General features: G+C 34.9%; 2 protein-coding genes across 2 annotated transcripts; one reads left to right on the top strand and one right to left on the bottom strand.

Moving 5' to 3' along the window:
* Positions 1-8,676: 8,676 nt before the first annotated feature.
* Positions 8,677-14,864, bottom strand: LOC144446648 (golgin subfamily A member 7-like). The gene is made up of 5 exons (XM_078136462.1): positions 14,829-14,864; positions 13,467-13,586; positions 12,422-12,574; positions 11,049-11,150; positions 8,677-10,281 (listed from the first exon to the last, which is right to left on the bottom strand). The coding sequence occupies exons 1-5, from the start codon at positions 14,862-14,864 to the stop codon at positions 10,249-10,251; spliced, it is 444 nt and encodes a 147-aa protein (XP_077992588.1). The 3' UTR covers positions 8,677-10,248.
* Positions 14,865-15,562: 698 nt separating this feature from the next.
* Positions 15,563-21,888, top strand: LOC144446944 (L-threonine ammonia-lyase-like). Its single transcript, XM_078136788.1, has 8 exons — positions 15,563-15,767; positions 17,228-17,364; positions 17,905-18,063; positions 18,431-18,498; positions 19,100-19,214; positions 20,493-20,618; positions 20,863-20,964; positions 21,666-21,888. The coding sequence occupies exons 1-8, from the start codon at positions 15,629-15,631 to the stop codon at positions 21,813-21,815; spliced, it is 996 nt and encodes a 331-aa protein (XP_077992914.1). The 5' UTR covers positions 15,563-15,628; the 3' UTR covers positions 21,816-21,888.
* The last annotated feature ends 789 nt before the right edge of the window (positions 21,889-22,677 follow it).

The raw sequence follows: 22,677 nt of genomic DNA, 5'->3' as shown, positions 1-22,677 counted from the left end.
AAAGCCTGGGACTCAGTTTATATGTTCATGATCCATGGCAGCTTACCTCAACGTTACTAATATATGTACTGCTCAGGTGAAATTATGAAGACATATTTTGTTCAGTTTTCTCTTCTATTTCATTCGCTGTCAAATAATAAAGAATTGTATCTCATTTGTAAGCACTGAATTTACATTGCTAGGAAGAGACACAGTACATGTATATATACACCTAGTAAATGTCTTATATATTGTTGTTAAAGGGGGCACAAGCTGAGTTCGTTTTTTTTGGAGGTAATATTAGCAACATAGTAAAATGTTCAATGTATTATTCTACTTACTAAAGCATACTTAACCATCACTTGTATTGCTATTAGCAGAATTCAAACTTGACATTCAGGCTTAAAATATGATTCAATGACATAATTCGTTATATGTGTACTATCAAATGTTTCAAAATTCCAATTATGCAACCAACTGTACTAACAGTGTCACAAGATGATTTTTTAATGTCGTAGAAAGTTTGCATAAACATTAATATAGACATCACACCAAAATACTGTAAACCTGGAAACTTTTACGAAAATCTTATTTTCAGTTATTTTTGCTGGAATGCAAAATTGTGAAAATATAAAGTAATGGCTAAAATGTTGCCTTGTTTATATAAACACAATGTACCAGGCTTAGAAATTTGTCAACATTAGTCTTTAGTCTTGGGGAACTAGTTGGACTGTAAAATCACAAAATTTTTCTAGTGGAAAAAATGATTTAGGTTTACAGGAGTTACGCAAGATTTTATCCAAGTATTTCAACCTTAGCTTGTGTCACTGTAATGATTAAAGTGGCCATATGGGTTAAAATTGGGTATTTATTTTGGATTTTTAATTCATAAAAAAACTTTACTATGTTTCTTTACTTGAAAAAAACAATATGAAATAAAATATACCAAGTCTTTGTTTGTAACTTAATAAATCGCAAAAAAGATGCAAAGCATGTAAAAACTTTGTTATTGTACGTACAATAACAAACATTTTACACATTTTTTAATGTTTTGCAATTTATTAAGTTACAAATAAAGACTTGGCATATATTACTTCACATTGTTTTTTTCAATTAGAGAAACATAGTAAAGTTTTTTTTATAAATTAAAAAATCCAAATTGAATGTCCAGTTTTCATCCATATGGCCACTTTAATGTTGTACGAAGTAACTGTAAAATAAGCAACACTTCTGTGTTATTGTCTTTCCAACACATAATATATTTATATTTCTGGCAGCTTACACATTTGATAGATTAGATAAGAGTGAAGTCAAAAGTGAATTTAGTCTTGTAGTAAGACTTTGGATCTAGGAGTTGCCAAATAACGCTGAAAGTGAAGATTACCTTTGTCAGACTAGTGCCCTCAGTGGCAACCTTTGGTCACTTTTAAAGTAAGCAATTTAGCTTGAGGGTTGAGCAGCTAGACTAAAGTGGTTTTGCATTTGCTTACACAGATAGATTTACATAATGATAATATTGATGAGAACGTGTTTTGTTTACATACTGTATATATTGGTCCACTTGTCTTCTTTTTTAAAATATTGCATAACTGTTTCAACTTTTTGAAAATGTCATGATTACAATTGTCACTTTTTGTAGTTGAAATGTCATATGTAATTAACATGTTGTTAGATAAATGTGAGCTGCTAACAATATGTAAGCTATTTTGATAACCATTTACAACAGAATCACTACATGTAGTCTGACAAGAACTTCGAGATTTTATCACGTCACATCACCGCAGTATATGCAAACCTAGAGCCTCAGCTATTTGCAGGCTTTCCACACATAGACGCATTCTGGTGAACGACCTTGTCAAGCCAGATAGGCTAGCAACATATGTATAGGTTTCATGCATTATTTTGGGATTAGTTTATGCACCTGTCTACAGAACTATACTTGCAACCCACATTTTCACTGCCATTGCCACAAACTTTTTGCCTACTTTTTTCCCCTACAAATTAAAGAGGTTTTTACCAGGAAATTCATTTCCAACTTGAGTAAAGAATTCTACTATATATTGACTATGCAGTGTATGGTATTGCCTGATATTTGCAAAACTTTCATGTTAGTACTTCGTAAGAAGGAATATGGGGTATTTGTAGTACCACTGTTCAGATAATGTGCCGTAATGTGATCTTTTCTTTCGTGATGTATAATTTTTTCATTCTTGTCTTGTTCATGCCAAACATATTCTGATACATGTCCCCCTTCCAGTGGTCTTAGAAACAATGCCTGGAGGTGTCAACAGGAATAATTCATCTGTGTCCGTTCATCCATATATACATACCTATATCTGCCACAGAGCGTATGTCTGTGTTACACAACAATTAGTGAAATAAAAAAAAAAGTTTCAGAATGTGTCTGTAGAGGGAATTAGAATAATTTATCTTAAAGCTGCCTTTGCCTCATAATATAAACAAGGGCAAGCATTTAAAAAGTAAAGCATACACTGTGTAATGACAAGACATAAAGAGAATTCATGTCATCGACTCTTGAGGGCGCTGTAACAAAGTCCCTGTTTTATTTCTAGGCACATGTCAGAGGTGTAGCTATAGAGCCTGGCATTTATAACCAATGTAAATAGTCATATCACTGTTTTTGTATACCTACCATGTTGCCATGACAACACATCTAGGATAGAACATTACTGTATGTGGAGTAGACAACTGGCAGAAGGTTTTGTAAATGTTTTCACCACACAGTTTCCATAGTATCCACAGATTTTGTAACTGTTCTCAAAACCCAGTTTCTATACTGTCCGCAGAATTTGTAAGTGTTCTCAAAACTTAGATTTTCCATACTGTCCATGGTGTTTTTAAAAACATAATACCACGATTATCGACAATTAGTGAGTAAAAGAAATCAACTTGGTGTATTTCAGTGTTGTAGACCATGTTATCTGGATCACTTTGTAATGTTACATTTTAAATGTTGTATCCAGTCCAGTGATCTTTGATTTTAACCGAATAAAGATTTATTTTCTTGTCAACCTGTATACACTTTTGAGTTCGTGTCTTTTTACTCGCTATCCCAGTTTTGGTGTGAATCATGATAAAGAACTCTGTAAATACAATTTACAGTTGTACTATTGGAAGTGCAGTCTGTAAGGTACCCTTATGTCGTGTCAGGGCGCCCTCACACATCAGCCAACCCCCTTTCAAGATCAGACCATTGAGGGCAGAGTGCCCGGATATGAATGTAAAAAAAACTTGCCACAAGTTGAGACCAATGTGTGAGGGCGCCCCCTTAACTGAAAGTTCAGAAACCCCTACTTAACAGACCTCACTGGTGAAATTTACACAAAATAGTGTTTTTTTGTCAGACCGCAACTATCACAATGTATGTAGTTCCCTTGATCGGGGAGGGTCAATGCAATCGATTGTAAAAAATAATGGTCCATGACAATAATTCATGGTGCAAATTGGATACTCTGGCAGAAATTAAAAGGGAGCATGCAAATCCACGAAAATCAAGTGAAAAGTAATTACAATCGCATGATTTCATACTGCCAATGAAGGATATGTAATTTGCCGAACACGTGTTCATACCCATTCAGACTTTGAATCTGATGATGAACATGTGAAGCTATCATCATATTCACATTGAGCGTAGCGGTTAAATTTTGAAAGTGAAGATGAAAATGAATATCATGGTAGCTTCACACTCGTTCGTAATTTCACGTTTTTGACCTTTATGAAGAAATTGAATTTTATGATGTATACTGCCATCTACAGTTGACCTTATGTTTATCCTTGTCTTCCTTTATCCTAGGCCTGGCTTTTCTGGAATATGATTACAAAAAAAGTGACCACAGATAAGGCAAAAGGCAAGAACATGTACACGGAAATAGAAGTAAATTGTTACCATCTTACGTTTTTGCATGCAAAAAAATGTTTAGGGTTCAGGTAAACAATGGTCAGTCTGGGTATCTGAACACACACTATTTGTTTTAATTGGCTTAATAATGCTTAACTGTATATGAAGTTGACTCTATGGTTTATTAATTCTGCCAAATAAACACACAGCTGATGACAGACATTGTCTAATTCAAAACACTGCAAGTAATTTGACACAGACCCAAAGTTAATTTCCATGTTGTTGGAAAACTTTATTAAATGTCTCAGTATATCCAGAATCACTGGAATACATTCTAATCTAAAATAATTTTTTTTTATTTTTTTTTTACGAGTAATGAACATATTATACAGGGAAAACACTAAATATTTTACAGAATTTCGGTAAAGAATGAACTTTTCCTCTAGTGAAAGTTCCTAACAGAATTGCACTTGATACTACTTCATTGAATTACATAGATGATAATTTCTTGAAGGTTAAAATAATACAAATACCTGACATAATGAGGGGGGGGGGGGGTGATTTACACTCATCCCACTTGTATGACTGTTATATATATGAGTCTATATGACTGTCACTAAAGGGGGAGGGGTGGGGTGTTGTGTAACAACAGACAGGATTGTGTCACAGACCCATGCCATGCAAGTAGGGCTAACTTCTGTCCAGTACAGCTGACTTCTGTCTAGCCCTACTTGTACAGCTGTGGTGTATGTGACTCTCTATACATTGACTGTTGTCATTTCCACTTGGGGAGTTGAGTAATAACTGACAGAACTGACTTAATATGAACCCACCAAGCCAAACAAGCAGTCCTAGTTGAATACCAGCCCTGTTCTGGGGGAGGGTACAATTCCTAGCCCCTCTGCCTCTCTTTTAACAAATGAGACTGACCTATCAGAATGACCTTTCACCCCTCACTACCAGACTGACACAAATACCGACTCCATTTTGTTTGAAACTCGTCTTAAAATGTTGACTTTTAAAACAAAAACTTTGACATTATCCACAAGATTTATATTTTATGATTCTAATCTGAAATTAGCTTAACTTGTGCCAGAAAAATTGCAAAAAAAAGAGAAGAGAGAACAAGCCTTCTCCATTGAAGGAAAGCATAGTCCCTACTGGTAATACACTTATCTACTGTTAGTAGTGTCTAAAATAAGGTCTTACAATTTTGTATGCAATTAGGTTCATGACAGCATACATAGCCATGTTTAATCATTATATACAGTGATGTCAATTGACTCCACTATATGACATCAATTATATGCAGGACAATGCATCGATCAGTGACAAGGTCGATATTGACATATTTACAAAGATATTATGTGTTAAGATATAATGGGTATGGAGTAGACACTTGAACAGTGACTCATTTGGTAATTTACTATTTCACTTTTAAGGTGGATGGCCAAGGTCAAAGGTTAGTTTCTGAACACAAAGCCCACTTCTAGTAGTATGAGTATGCACACTTCAATGGTGTCTATACATGTGGCAAAGGAGTAAACAGCAGTTGACCTTGAATAAGAAGGTCAAGGTCAAGATCACAGGTTTATCAGAAAGCTTATCCGTGATGATAAGGCCTTGATATGTATATGTCCACTGACATTTGTGCTAGGTTTGGAAATTGAAACTGAGTTGTTGGTTCTGAGATAGGGCTGAGCACAGACAGACACACAGACAGGTCATTCTTATAGCCCCCTCCAAGCTGTGACCATTGGGGCTAAAAAAAGTAAATAAATGCAGAAAAAAATTATAGCTCATTTTGGGGAAAGACCCACTACTATATATGAAGTCAAGTAAAATTCTGAATCTTAATTCAAACAATTTCACATTTAGATTATTGATAACACATTGTTAGACCTAACATATTTGTTTTTTTGTAGCAGTTTTCCAACAGACATGCTAAAACTAATGTTTCATCGTGTTACATACTTCAAATCAATATCTTATGAAAATACTTTTACGATAACCCTGAAAATAATCCAGCTTTTATATATAAAACACTATAAACATCTTTGTGGCTGTACTAAGGTACATATTATTGTGAAAACTATTCCTAGACATGCTTTGTTATGTAAATACAGCTCAGTGTGCATTTCAACGTTATTTACACATTTTAACATACACCTTACAAATCTCAAAAAAAAAAAAATCTCAAAAAAATGAAATATTGAAAAGTGAAAGAGAAAAGACCACTTTCTTTTATGGTACTCTATGTCTTATTAAAATTTTTGCATCACTACATCAAAGGATACACCCAAAAGAAATTCCACTGTTTGCCACAATCAGTGTTCTCAAGTGTAAAAGTACATAGAAGGATACAGTTTCAATTGCTTTAATTAGGAGCCCACTTTTAGGTCATTCTGAATGTAATCAATGTTACCAGTGCAAAGTAAGTAAATAGTCAATGACTAGAAAGTCAACATAGATGCCATAAAACATTTTCTAGATCTCACTGAGAGATAACTAATAGTATACAGCTATGACGCTACTATTTACTCAGTTTGCTTTCCTTCAGCAGGGCAACGCGAATAGTCTGAAAGGTCCAATGTCGGTCCACTTATGTAAATGGCTACTCATTGAGTACATTTATAAGCGAAATAACTGCCCGGATCGTTCTGGCAACATTTGTATACAAATCACTACATTAGAAAGGATACACCTAGGATAGTGTTATTTTACACTTGATATGAACACTTTAAAGTGTGGTACACAGAGTAATTGCTTTACTTGGATGCTACAGGGTAAACAGAATTGTGGCATTGCTTCCCTTATACTAGTCTAGAGGCTATCTGAGGCTTTAAATCCTTCTCCACGTCTAGAGGAATGAGAAGTCATGAACCAAAAGTTGTTCATGCAAATGAGTAATGCTTGAATTTGAAATTACATGTAATATCAGCTCCTCATTTCTCTAAAAGTGGAGAAGGATTCAAAGCCATGGATAACCTCTAGACTAGCCTCATCCCATCCCATACATAATACCATAGTGAGAATTCCTCCCCAATTTGCTGACGTACCAATGTCGGTGATTACATGTCCAATCATGCTTTGTAACTAGCAGACTCCCTACAGTCTAAAAAGTGTCACAGAAAGGGCTGTTTTGGATCTACCGTACCACATAATTGTACCTGAATATCCTTGTACTGTGGGCGCCGCCCTCATCGACTACATAGGGCTTACCACTCATTGACGTGTTACTGTACTGTGACAGCTCCCGATAACACAGAGCATTGCAGCATATGTTGTTGATGAGGGCACACACAGATATTCAAGCAGAATTATGTGGTAGATACCAGTACATACAAAACAGCTCTTTTCTTTTAGCGATGTGAAGCTCCAAGGACTGTGAGAGAGTCTATGTAACTAGCTATTCATAACTTTATCTTTATACATATCAGTTATAAAGTAAGGTGACACTGTCATGTTTTGCTGTCATGTGATATAATACAAGAGATACAAATCTGACAACGGCTATAAGACACAGAGCAAAACTGGCTGAAATATCAACACCTAAGGTGAAGAAAGTCACAGATACAAATAATCTTACTCCGTCTGTAAGTAAGCTAAACAAGAAATATTCTGATCTACTACACAACTTAGGTAGGTATAGAAAGTTAAGCTGACCACGCAATGCTTTTTGTGTCTTCCAGGGCGACTTTTGCCATGACTTGTAAAACCAACTACATTCCTTGATAGCACGTGTGGATGCGAAATTATACATTTCCTTTCACCATGTTCACTTTTCCTTTGTCTTATCTGTCTTTGGATATGTGGGAATGATGTTAGTTTGTGATCCTAAATGAGATGGAATATATCACAATATGTTGCAGAAGACACAAAAGGAACTTTGTGTGGCCTTAATTCTCTGAACCTGAAATTGAATTTTATCATACAAATAATAATCATTGGATGTCTTGGTTGACACCATGACTTCAGCTGCATACACTACACATGTATTACTTTAAGGCGTTCAAGGAAACAAGTCAGCAAGATATCACATATCTACAATCTCTATCGTCTCCACGTATAGTCAAAGTGACAAATTTTACCAATAATTTAGCTAAAATTGCCTGCTGGGGAAAGGGTGAACAGTGCATGTCAGTAGTAATCTATCATAAACGGACAGGTGGTTGTAATTGGTTACTTCATTAAGACAATTGCTCATTAATATTCAATTAGTACAGCTGCTTTGACTAACACTGGAATTTAGCAGTAATATAGCAGTTAAATCCACTTCCACTCTGAAAGTAAATCACGAGGGGATGCTATCAAGTCATCACGTTTATATCAACACTGTTGGGGGTAAACACAGATTCTTGGACTGAGAGTAACCACTTTGACTATACGTTGGAGATGATTGTAGTGATCATAACACATATATAAAACTAGACTAACCCATGGACTAAACAATTCTTCATTGTCTACCACTTAGTTACTTGTTACAAACATATTTAGCTAATGGTTAACATGAGTACCAACAAAGAGGACTCATGCAGTCCAGCGGGTCAAAGTCTCTCCCCCAGTTAACAATTCTTACATGTACATCCATTCTCTCACACAGTACTGACAATTAGATGAAGTTCAATCTCTCAAGATAGTTCTCATTCCTCTGCATTAAAGTGGGAACATTGTACATTTTGAAAATATCTTTAACAGGAAGGAATGTAAACACAAAAATTGGGGTTTTTACTTGTACAACACGACAATTACAAAGTTACATAGATAAACATAGGGTAATTCATATGACATAGTTATGTCACTTCTTTCATGTATAATTCTATGCAATCATACCACATAATGTAAAGGTCATAACTTAATTGTATTAGTATTATCTGATCAGTGGAGCCAAAAAGTTTACATCAGACCAGACTCAAACTACTAGGGTTGTGGTCTGAGGACCAGACAACGCTTTCTCTCATCCCAATTTTCATCCTAATCAGACACTGGACACAGATTAACTTAAATTAATTAAAAATTACCTTCAACTTGTATGACTTCCACTTGTCAAATATATATTTATATGCTTAATATCTTAGGTTATCAAACTTGCCATCGCCTCTATACATGAATACACACTTTACAGTGGTATATGATAATGAAATACAAGTACAGACATAATACTAGACTCTGCGGAACTGGTGAAATATACTGACAAAGTGTACAATGGGTTGGACATGTCTATTTGCATTACAAAAAATATGAACACCCCTCTGGAAACTGTCATCAACAAAGCAAAGAGCAATCACAAGTTTAGTAAGACAGCACAGAAAAACTACTTTCTAGTACAGGTTTACTCTGTCCATTTCTTCTCCACTATTGTTGTCGAGTACCGAGGGGAGATATCACTTGACCAAACATGTCTCAGTATATACCTGTCTGTTTACAGCACTGATGCGTTACTTTGATAGCACTCGCATTCCTCAGCTTGTCTTACTTCCTGTTCAAACTGTTTCAGTTTAGCCACACCCCAAAAGCCATATCAGAATACCCGTATCTTTAAATTTCAATAATTACATGTAAATACATGTATATTATCACACTTCAAGCATTGTGTAACATTAACTCCTGTGTTCCTCACAGTTGTGCACGTTCACTTACATAATAACTTATGCATATTCACTTACATAATAACTTATGTGTTCACTTACATAATAACTTATGTGTTCACTTACATAATGATTTATGTATGTTCACTTCCATAACTTATTCATGTTCACTTACATAATAACTTAAATGTGTTCACTTACATAATGACTTCACTTGAATAATCAAACAGTCTGACATATGTAATCACTCCCCAACTGCGACCAATCACCTTATTGGGATTTTTTGAACATCAGCTTGATATAGGATTGTAAGAAAAGCAGAAAAGACGAGAGCTATTGTAGTCATACTCACTGAGTCAGCACAGTACAGTACACAAGCTACCTATAATACAGAATTCTTACACTTTATGCAATATGCAATACATGTACACGACTTCAAACATTGTATCTAATCTATTGGCAGGCAGACAAAACTGTTCCTCTCAAAAATTCTTCATAATTCACAGAATTATGCCTGTCTAGCCACTTTAAGAAATATATGAACATGATATAATACAGTAAACAGCATTTTTTTTCTATATTCTGTACAATAACAATTATTAATATCTCTTCTTCTTTGGTGTATGTTTATAATATCCCCTAATTCTGTTTTCTTATTAATCTATCTGTATCTAGCTATGACTAGTATTAATCTAACAGGACCTAGCTGTGACTTGCGTCATCTTCACCCTATCTCTATGATGAACAAATTTGTATACTGTACATGCCATAAAAAATATCATTTTCACAAGACATGGGAAACTCTGGATTGCATGGTCATTATCATGTGTCTTGACGGAGAATACAGATTTCAATCTGGAGGTCAAAGGTTAAGGGTAATTTAAAACAAAAATGATATTAATGAATAGAAGCACTCTGACTGTTCTTTCTGCTTGTCCGAGTTGATTTCCCACATAAAGAAAGAAAATGGACTGAAAAATCTTTCTGTCCGCCTGGAAATCAGTCCAATACATACTGGTACCAATATCTGGCTCATTACTTTCTATTTGGGAATCAGTCTGAACAAGCAGATAGAAGGAAAAGGTACCCATCCCTTTGTCGACCTCTGTTCAATCCAGAGACAGAAAGAATATTCAACTCATTTGCTTTCTTTTTGTTTGGAAATCAGTCTGAACACGCAGAGAGAATTACACAACTTTACAAATTCCTGTGTCTATCCACACACACACAAAGAAAGAATATTCAGCTCAGTTACTTTTGTTCTCTTTCAAAATCATATATAACAGGCAGACATATAGAAACCTAATCACCCCGGAACAATCTCTGCTAAATCTACACAGACAGACAGACAGACAGACTATTAAGCTCGTTGCCATCCCCCTGTTTGGAAATCAACCTAGATAAGCAGAAAGACCAAAAATAACCTGAATTCTTACTGATTCTGTCATTGCCATATACATGCAACAGAATTGACTAGAGACTCGCAAACATTGTTTTAGCCTGTCATTCTTAAAAAAATATGTATCCATGACATTGGAGCATCACTGTTTTACTTATTAATAATTTTCTGCACCTTGTTCGTGAGTTTATTGAGATTAATGTCAAGCAAAGTTAAAGGATACAACTCGAAGTCCCCTTTCCATGGGATCTGTGATCATGAGTCCTTTAGGTAAATATTGATGTTCATTTTGTTCGCTGATAAACTGTGCAAGTTCTTTCAAACACTGCAACAAAATAAAAATATATGCATATATTACACTGCAACACACCATGACACTGTATACACAGTCATTCGTTTGTGAGGGGCTTCACACAGTCAATCAACATTGTTCAATGTCATCAGTGTCATTGAGCAAAAAATCGTTTGTCCCCAATTTTCATTATCTCAAGTGTCATCAGTGTTGATGATCCAAGGTGATATCATATGAAATCTTTTCAAAATGGCAGCTAAGGGAGTAACCTGAATATTATACCATGCACTAGCAACTCAAAGTGCCAAAGGCCCTTAGGTCACGAGTACTTTCCTTGGCTGAACGAAGAAAAATATTGGAGAATAACATCTAATGATATCAGTGCATGTTCTCCCTATGATATATTTCAAGGATGGTACCTTATTTGCATAATAATGTACATACATTAACATGGAATCTGCATAATGCTCAGCACATAGTACACATGTCTTCAACATTGAAACATATTCTCTCATGTATATTCAACACATGAACACATGGACATTGGGATCAACCATTTCTCTTCGTGTGAAGGTACTATTAATTTTGTCATTCAAAGATTACTAAAGCCCAGGGATGGTAGAACACTTTTGCAGCATGGCAGAAATCTTACAAGCATGTTGGCTTAGGTGGCAAGGATAGTGTTAGTGCACGGCTTTTTTCTAGAGTGGGGAGAACGCTGGGTTATGTATACACAATTACTAACGTGGCTATACTATAGTAATGGGCAAGAATAGCAAGAAATCCATTCTCACATCACATCATATACATATACAACAGAAATATCGAAGTGTCGCCGAAAGACTGTGCATGTCATACACATTTTATGTTCCCCCAAACAACAATTTAGATATAAGAAACAGGCTTCCCACAGACCACTCATTACAAATATAAACAATACCACATTCCTGCCAACAATCAGGCACTGTATGTGCACACATGTCACCATGGGAAACCATGCAAGCAGACTCAAATTCTTGCTAGTTTCAATTTGTATATGTCAAAATCTGAGCTGTAATGTGATGACATTAAATAGCTTCTTCATTCCATGGACTTTGTGTGTGTGTCGGTGTATCAGTTGGGGTCGGATGGCATTAGTTATATTTATAATGAATGGTCTGTGGGAAGCATGTTTCTTATCTATCTAAATTGTTTTTGGGGAACATAAATGTGTATGATACACACAGTCTTTTGGCAACCCTTCGTTATTCCTGCTGTATATGAACACAATGTACATCACTGTAAACAGTGTTACATACACTTACTTTTTGATAATGTGTGTCCATACATAGAAATACTGTGTATGCTGTTAGACAGGCCAGGCAGCCTTCACAATATGCCCTTGATCCAAGCTCTTCTGCCTTGCTGAAGAGTGTATTCACTTCGTTAACAGTATACTGGAATGTACTTTGATCAATCTGTTCACAAATAACAAATATACAGCTCACAATTAAATGGGAAACAATACTTTGTGAATTCACTAAGTGTTATAAAAACTTAGATATTAACCCCCCCCCCCCCCCATATTGTCAACTGTTTGTACAATGTACCTCGTAGGTTAGTGAGTTTATTTCAATAAAACAACAAGATCGACAGAACACATATACAAATAAAAACTGGTGCAAATTGTTGAATTATTTCAATAACCCACAAAGTCAAAGACTTGTTTCCAGTGGGGTCCATACAGTGATTCAAGAAAGTGGCGGGATAAGCAAAGGTGTTTAACTACATGGAATGGGAAAGAATAACAGAAGTAGGAGAGACATGGAGGCAAAGTAACTGATGATGAATAAACTTGCTGTTTTCAGTATCCCTTAATATACTGCAGAGATATCATTTAACCACTTTTTTAAGGGCATTTGCAATAGTACAGTTGCAATACAAATAAAGAGAGTCATCAACAGGTTTAACTGAAGTTGCTTAGCTACAAGACACTTCTGCCAAAGTTCTGATTGATGCCAGCTCCATACTGATAAGTGACAATGAATGAAACAACACAATGTACCTTGTTTAACATGATCCAACTGTTCATTCAATATATAGTGAATTCACAGGGTATATTTTCCCTTGTAATACATAAAGAGTTCACATCACATGATGTGTCAGATTGATTGGACAGTACTTTGTACTTCAGCAATTGAATTTATTGATCTGCACACTTTATAATTGAAACATCGCGAAAAACATGACATTTTAGGTTCAATACACATACTGAGACTAATATAAATTGATACATCAAAATGTGTGGACTTGAGTTGTAAATTATCAGTGTTTTTTTTCTTCTTAGAACACATTTTACATTTTACTTACCCTTCCTTCAAGCTCTTGTGGAAATTTAGTTTGAAACTTGACCCCAGTGCCATCTGAGTAATCTCTTTGGACAAAGACTTTAGCCATCACTTGTCTTGGAATACTATCCAGTGCCTGTGACTATACATAAAATTGTTGATAGCAACCTGGACTATTCAATTGTGATAGCCACAGTCTGGAGTCTGACTCAGATTGTATATAAAATTGTTGTTAGCAACTTGTATTATTGTGTATAGCAACAGTCTGAAGCCTTTGACTATACATAAAATTGTTGTTAGCAACTAGAATTATTGTTCCAGCAACAGTCTATGACAATACATACAATTCTTGTTACTAATGTTAGCAACTTGGATGGCAACAAAAATGACCAGTTGAACTACTGGCTAGACACCTGTAGAACAGTGTTCCGTCGTTGAAGGCTATACAAATCAGGTTTCTGCTAGGGAGGCTAACCCCCCCCCCCCACTCCCTAACTTGACAACATACTAGTATATTGTTCGGCCAGTCCACTATTCCCCATACTTGCTACATACTACAGGTATGCTTCCTGAACACATTTCTTATTATGAAATAATTTACAAGGACATCAATTTGTTTATTTGCTTATATTGGATGATATACATATAATAATATGTACATCACTACTGTTCTAGTTATGTATGAAATTATAACTTTGTATGTGTACAAAAATCATGTACATAGGCAAATGTTTGAATGAATGACCAACAAGGCAAACAATATTTTTGAAGACGATCGGGTGACAAAGTTTAGTGTTATTTCTGCTTCCGTACTTAGTGTATTTCAATAAGGCGGCATGAATGTCGTTTTAACATTAAACGTTAGCTGTTGCGTTACGTTTTTGACTATCAGCGACACGACTGAAGAAAGCTTGAGGCAAATGAATGAGGCGAGCCGCGAGGACTGTCAGTTTTGTAACAAACAAACAAACTCAAACATGAAATCATTACATGTAAATTTAATAGGGTCGGTGATGTTGGAGTTACTGTGTTGATGAAATATTGCATTATGCATTATCAAATGTACCATTGTTATCAAATGAAATGTTGAGCACATTGCCATTCCGCTGTTTTCTGAATGAATAACATAGTAACAATGAACCAAACTTGGACCATACTTATGACAACAGTGACTTTACCGAAGTTCAATTTCTGAACTAAACATTGCGTCGAATGGACACAGCTGTAAAATACAGTCATAATAGGACAAGTAATTGTATTTTAGGACAGGCTAACATTTTAAGAAGAAGAATTTGTTATTAGAATTCTCTACGTTTCGTTTTAATCCACTGACTGGTCCTATAGGAAATAAATATACATATTTGTCGCGATAAGCTAACCTTACCTGATTATTCGCCGCCATCTTGGGTTGAGCTCTCATCCGGGACACTATTACAAAGTGGTGTAAAGAGGGCGCTATTTAGGTTCGTAGGATCAACCATGTCCCCATCCATCAATCATCTATCCAATGATATTAACTAGATGTAAACTGATTTATATTTTCTGTAACGACAGCTTTTTTGAATGCGAAATTCTGAGCAAGGTATAATAATAATGATGGACAATGTTGATGACACATACATTGTATAATAAAAATAATGGTGTATTTACGACTCAATGATCAAATCGTGACAATTAGTTACTTGGTCACGTCTGAAAAAGACTAGAATATCAATAAAATACTAGACATCTCAAAGCTGTAGTAAAAGTTGTAAAAAAAAAGGCGTTTAAGTTTTTGTTGTACACTTAGAATATTAGTTGTTTAAAATATGTTTACGTCTTTTCTTTTCTTTTTGAGATGACTAAGTGCTCGTAAAAATATACTCAGGACTCTTTCCTGGACATATTTCAATGTTAATTCGAATTTATTTAGCCTTGCCAAGCAAAATTCTAAGCAGGATTTAACCAATGTAACATTGTTACCACGGGAAGAATTTTTCGCAAGGTTTGTTATATTAAAATCTGTGTCGTGTTTGGAAGCAGTAGGCAGACGTACGAGGGCGCCCTAACACGGCCTATAAACGTGCATGACATGGTTCACACACAGTGCAGTACACGTACCCCAAACATTCCGATAAACCATCCGGGTAAACCATTTCCTATCAGCAACATTTTCAGCCAGACTGTATCGGAAAGAAAGAAAGAATGAGTGTTGATTTGGGAAAGTATCGTAACTCGATTTCCGAAGCCTACAATCAAATCAGTAGTTACATCAGGAAAACTCCACTGGAGGCGTCACCTGTGTTGAGTGAGAGAACGGGAGCTCGTGTGTTCCTCAAGTTAGGTGGGTACGTACGTATGTACAGTACAACCACGATGCACAGCTAGCCTCGAGCACTTGGATCAACTTGTGTATTGTATTGTATTGTATTGTATTGTATTGTATTGTATTGTATTGTATTGTATTGTATTGTATTGTATTGTATTGTATTGTATTGTATTGTATTGTATACATACGTTGACAGTCTAGAGAGGTTTAATTAGGCTCTCCATAGGTGTATTTCAGCCACACACGATCGATACGACACGATTCGATACGATACAATATACAATACGATACCATACCATGCGATGCGATGCAATGCAATGCAATGCAGTGCAGTACAATACAGTACAATACAATACAATACAATACAATACAATACAATACAATACAATACAAAGTTCTATTATATACATATGTTGACAGTCTAGAGAGGTTTAATTAGGCTCTCCGTAGTTGTATTTCATCCACACACGATCGATACGATACGATACGATACGATACGATACGATACGATACGATACAGTACAATACCATACCATACCATACCATACCATGCGATGCGATGCAATGCAATGCAATACAGTACAGTACAGTACAATACAATACAATAGAACTTTGAACTGTACGTCAAAATCTAAAACTATTGGTCCACATGAACCATTTTTGAACCTTGGTTTGGACATTTACATTCAGAGTGTAGTAGTTGGAAATTATTCAAATCAACATAATCTCACCACAGGGGTGTGATTTGGGTATGTACTCATCTGAACTATGGTGTGGATATCCCTTGGGATGTATAAATGGTAAATTATTAAATGAGATAATCCTATAAATATGGTTGTTTTTGGTTAAAAATTCTTACTCAGATTTTCATTGCAAATATAGGTTTGATAGTGTATAGTGATGTTCCTAGGTATAGTAGATGATTGGTTTAATATATTATAATCAATGCAAGATGTTGTGATCAATATTAGAAGGCCTAATAAAAAAAATTGTGTGGTTCCGATTATGCTCAATTTTAGACTAGGTAGATTTTTTATTTCATTTAAATATCATATTTTTTTTTCATGTCTGAGTGTCTAGTTCAGGTAGTTATGTTTTCCATTGTTTTCCAAATGGTTTCTGTGTTATTGGTTTCTTCTCATCAGATGTACAGCCATTACAGATTGAAAGAACAGTTTTATATTGGCTTTTTAAGTTGAATATGTAAAAAAAGTTTAGGGTCGGCAGTGAAAAACTAGATGGGGTCGGGTAACCGAAACCAAACAATTTTTTTTAGGCCTTTTTGTAATTTAGATGTGGAAATATTATATTTGGTGAAAGACTACGATTTTAATAGGTTACTGTTTAGAAATGAATAATTTTAAAGTATACTCAGTTGATTTACAACACCATTGGCACTTTCTTTGGAATATACCGTATATTTATCTAGAACTAATTAATTGTGATTAACATCTGAACAAAATTTGTTCTTTCAGAAAGTGAGCAAGTCACTGGTGCCTTTAAAGCCAGGGGTGCTAGCAATAAATTGACTAAACTGTGTAATAAAGATGATGGCCAAGTGAAAGATAAACATGTGATCACCGCATCAAGTGGTAACCATGGTACCGCATGTGTAAGCAATATTGATACAATTATAATGGTTAACACACAAGTTCAACTGTAGGTTTGATCCGTTAATACATATACAGTTGGGGAGGTGGGGCAGGGGAGGGGGTGGGGATGGGGTGACAGGGAGATGAGGTAAAGGGGAGTGCATGTACATTTGTTTATCAAAGTGAGAAGGGTAGGGGGCATTGCATTTTCATAAAGAATGAGGGGATGGAAGGGGGTGTAAGCTTATTTTCCAAAAGAATTTACTGAATATGAAATGTAAGGATGATAGCAACAGCCATTTCAATGAATGAATGAAAGCTAGTTGGAAGGAAGCCAATCTGATAATTGGCCAACACCAGGTACTAAGGGTAGGGATGCCAGTCTGATAATTGGCCAACCTAAGGTGAGAAGGGCAGAGATGTCAGTCAGTCCAAACATGCAGGGATTCTACTTGCCTTGTTAATATATCTGTTATCAATAATACTACCATGTGACATAGAATGTATAACAAAAAGATTTTGAAGTTACATGTACTTATTTTGAACATATCTTCTTTCAGGCATACATCGGTAGCAAATTTGGGTACAAAGTTACAGTATATACACCAGTAACTTTGACTGAAGCTAAAGAAACTCTTCTCAAGAGACACGGTGCTGACATTATCAAATATGGTACAGACTGTGTAGTCACGGAAACAGAAGCCCGGAAAGTAGCACAGGTGAATCAGATCTTCCAGTGTACAGTTTGTGTGTTTTAAATGCACCTTTCCTTTCATATTCTGTAAGTGGTACATTTTGAATTGTTACGAAAAACTTTACTTTGTCTTGGCAGTACAGTACACAGTATTCCTAACTTGAAACATGTTAAAGACAAGATGATACTTATGATCCTTGGCACGAAACTTAGTGAGAGTGGAAAAAAGTCAGTCTTATCATTACACAAAATGTGTGGGTCAGTTATATTTACTCTTTTTATTCTAAATGGATAAAAGACTTCAGTTGTTTGGGACCAACATTTGTGAGTTTGAGTATAGTGTAATTATATGCTTATAGAAATTAATAATTGTTGAATTTATACATTGTCAGGAGATTGGAGTAGAGTTTATATCTCCATATAATGATGTTGATATAATATGTGGTCAAGGGACTATTGGGTAGGTACACTTCTAGCTAAGTGTCAACACTATAGTTATGAGTTGATGAATGTGAATGATGGGATGGATGGATGAATGAGTGTATCAATGAATGAATGAATGAATGAATGAATGAATGAATGAATGAATGGATGGATGAATGAATGAATGAATGAATGAATGAATGAATGAATAAATAAATTAAAGTAGCAATGTGGATGAGGATTGGGTGTTTAGTTTGGATTTTTAATTTATAAAACAATTTTATCATGGCGTCCTACTTGAAAAATCGATGTGAAACAACATTGACAAAGTCTGTGTTTGTAACTCAATAAATTGCAAAAGATGAATAAATGTGTAAAATGTTTATTATTGTATGTACAATAACAAACGTTTTACTTTTTTTTTTTTTTTTCCCCAATGTACTGAGTTACAAACATAGACTTGGTCCGTATGTTGTTTCACTTTGTCAAGTAGGACACCATGGTGAAATTGTAATAAATTAAAAATCCAAAATAAATACCCAATTCTCATCCACTTTAAATTGATTCTTGTAATAGCAATCTAAATGTCTGTATATTAATATGTGAATATGTTTGTGTGTTTGTTATTTATGATTCAGTTTAGAGATCTATGAAGACCTGTCAGAAGTTGATGCTGTGTTTGTGCCAGTTGGGGGAGGAGGTTTGATTTCTGGAATAGCCACCTACCTCAAAGCAGTCAAACCATCAATACAGGTAAGATATGTACTGAAATAATAACATCAAACTTTTTATGTATAAGAAAAAAGTATTATGTCACAATTTTATCAGGATGTTGAAGGACTAGTTAAGATTTAGGACTAAAATTTGTGTTAAAATTAAGAAAAACAGTTTGTTAGAAAAAATTATAGAATAAGTCGGCCCACAAGAAACAAATAATGTTATGCATTCCTTACCACTCTACTGATAAGATAACATTTATCCAAGAATTTTGTACTGTAACCCTGTCCTTTAAGGAACGACCGCACAATGTCACACAAGCTCAACAAGTTAACTTCATTCGTTATGGTTTGGGGGGGGGGGGGGGATTGGTGTCAGTGCAATTGCTGAACTTCAATTTCGCACTTCTAACCAAATTCCAACGGAAAACTTTCACTCCTTCAATGATAACAGCTTTTGATAAGTTGATAAAAATTTGCTTCTAATGTGAGATATGATGCTGGGTTTCTGGTAGGATTTTAATGTGTTTACAATCATGTTTTTACATTACATTGATCGTAGTGGTGCGACTACTACAGTTTTCATCATAGTTTACATCATATATAAATGTTTGATGTCGCACTTGTGAACGTTTGTTTAGGGAAGGGGGCTTTGACCTACACAAATGATGTTAGTTTGTGAGCATCCTGAAAGCTCTGTAATTGCTTTGTTATATTATAGTGAAAAGACCATTTTTACTTTGTAGACCTGACATATTGGGCCAACCCTTTTCATCAATCACATCTCACTCCACTGCCTAGAAATATACCAATGAAAAGAAAAGTAGAGTAATTAACCCCCCCCCCCCCCCTTCCATTCTGATCCAAATTATGGTATGAATTGAAATAATACAGTTTGAGTCTTAGTGAATACACCATTGAAAATGATTAGCAATTCAGTAGGGGTAGGTTATATCTTTCATTATATGACCAATTGAAATAACGCTGACCCTTTACATTGTAATCTCTGTTAACATTAGAGACATCAAATAGGGCATAGAATGTGTACCTTGTTCTGTGCATGCTGTTCAGAGGGTAGTAGTGAAATGCATGTCCTGTACAGGCCAGCTGATGATGTACCAATCAATCTTGATGTTGCATGAAAACTCATTTGTATGTGAACCAGATATATAGTGCATTTTGATTGGTTAGTACACTGCATCTGTACTGTTCCATTGCCTCATCTATACATTCATGATTGTTGTAAGTTGACCAATATGTGGAGATTTGCTTCATATTTCAATGCATTTCTTCATTTTTTTACTCTGTTAAAAAGATAATTGGTGTTCAGCCAGAGAGGAACCATGTAATGGAAATGAGTATAAAGGCAGGCAAAATTTTAGACATTGATGGAGATGATACAATCTGTGATGGTACAGCTGGTGGAGTAGAAGAAAATGCGGTAAATGCAATTGATGTTAATATCTTTGATTTATAGTACATTTAAAAACAAACCCCGGCTAGCTTACATAATCATGCTGGTAACTGAGGGGGCAGGGAGAGGGGGTTAAATGCTACATATAAATATGGAAATATAACTTGACAGTCACAAAAATTGTAACAGCACCAGTATTCATAAAGAAGGTACCGTTATATTGTGTGCATGTCGACTTCCATTGAAGTTTGCAATTTTGTTTTCATTTCAGATAACCTTTGACATATGCAAATCATATGTTGATAAGTGGGTACTCGTCTCAGAAGAAGATATCAGTAAAGGAGTGTACTTCATGATAGAACACCATCACAAGGTCAGTTCTGGCACTCAGGATTTGAATTTTAGCAGTGGTGCGCCAAGTCCTATGACCAGTGATTTTTTTTTCTTTTGGACAACCAAATCAAGTTTACAGTGGACCATTTAACGTTTTCAGAATTCAGAAGTAAAGATTAGTTTTTATCAGTTTTATAGCTATGGCTGTTGGTTAGGCTTGTGCCAAACAGAACTATGGTGAAAATATACACAGTTAGAATTTAGGAACCCAAAGGCAGCACCAATATTAGCACAAGTGGAAATTCCAAAATTTTATTTTAATTTGTGTGGTTTACGGTTATTTTTGTCTCCTAAAATGATAGCAAAACTTACCTAAATTAATAAATAATTTCTATTTTGCTTTTACATAGTTTAATCAAATATGAATGTATTAATTTTCTGATGAGTATGTTTTGATTGTTATGGAAATAATATTCAGATTTGTAAGTTTTTGAATACGTTCTTGCCGAGTGTAATATTATTCACTTCAAACTGTATTGAGATAATGTTTAATCATGTAGTGGGGCAAGATGATTCATTAGCTCTGTTAGAGTTATTTGTCAGGTTCTTCACTATTGTAACTTTAGTGTCTGAGAGTTTACGTTTATTATTAATATTCATTCATTAGTGAAAATAAAGCAATTACAATACAATATGTAGTAGGAATAATTCTTTTACACTTTTTCAACTTACCGTTTTCAGATTATCGAAACAGCAGCTGCGTTGTCCATTGGAGCACTATTGAAAACAGCTGAAGAGTACAAGAATTTGAATGTAGTATTAATAATGTGCGGTGCCAATATTGCCATGGATCGACTCAAAGAAATTATCAACAAATATCACCAAAGTTAAGGAGTCAAGGTCAGCAAGGGTCAAAGTGTACATGGGATTACAGTTCTACAAAAGTTTCAATTTTTTAATTAAAGAGGCACAAGCTGTCAAAATTTATAATCTCGTTACTCAAATGAAAGAACTAATATAAAACCTTGATGAAATATCCTAGTGTGATTTATGTTGATGTCAATGTATACCTTCTATGTCATTACTATTGTTTTGGCATCGTTAGAACAGTTGATTTCATTGTATGGATTTCCTCAACATTTGTTTACATGTATAAATAATGACATCGAATATTAATTAAATGAAGCCATTGGATCGTTTATAAGTTATATCTTTACACCAGTTTTGAGTTCATTCAATGGCAAGTTATGATTACATGTAAGTATGCTTGAGGAAGTAGAACACTGTGAGTACCTTTTGAATATGCACTAAAAATTAGACCCAAAAACATATAAACTCAGCTTGTGCCCCTTTAACGTCATACAGTGGAGGCTGTAGACAGGAAGAAGAGACATCAGTTTCTATCTAAAAGACATACTCATACAGGGAAAGTCATGGATTACTATCCACGTTTGAGTTTGAAAAATGCTGCACTTTTTCTGGAGAAATTTCCCTGATAAAAAACATATTTTTCAAGTTCAGTGTTTTTAATCTTATACATTGGGTAAATGCTGCACTGTGGAGAAATTTGTCTGGTTCATATACTTTTTGAAGTTCAGAAATTTTAATCTCGTATATCAAAAATAATAGTTTACAGATTTTTCAATCCTGTATTTCTTCTCACTGTCCATCACAAACATTTCTTGTTAAAACACAAAACACCATGATTAGTTTGATGTCAAACACATATTAATGTCCACTGCTGAGCAAGAAC

This window comes from Glandiceps talaboti, chromosome 15, assembly GCF_964340395.1.
Source record: "Glandiceps talaboti chromosome 15, keGlaTala1.1, whole genome shotgun sequence".
Classification (NCBI taxonomy): domain Eukaryota; kingdom Metazoa; phylum Hemichordata; class Enteropneusta; family Spengelidae; genus Glandiceps; species Glandiceps talaboti.
Note: the sequence above shows the minus strand (reverse complement) of the source record. Positions and strands in the feature narration are given on the sequence as shown.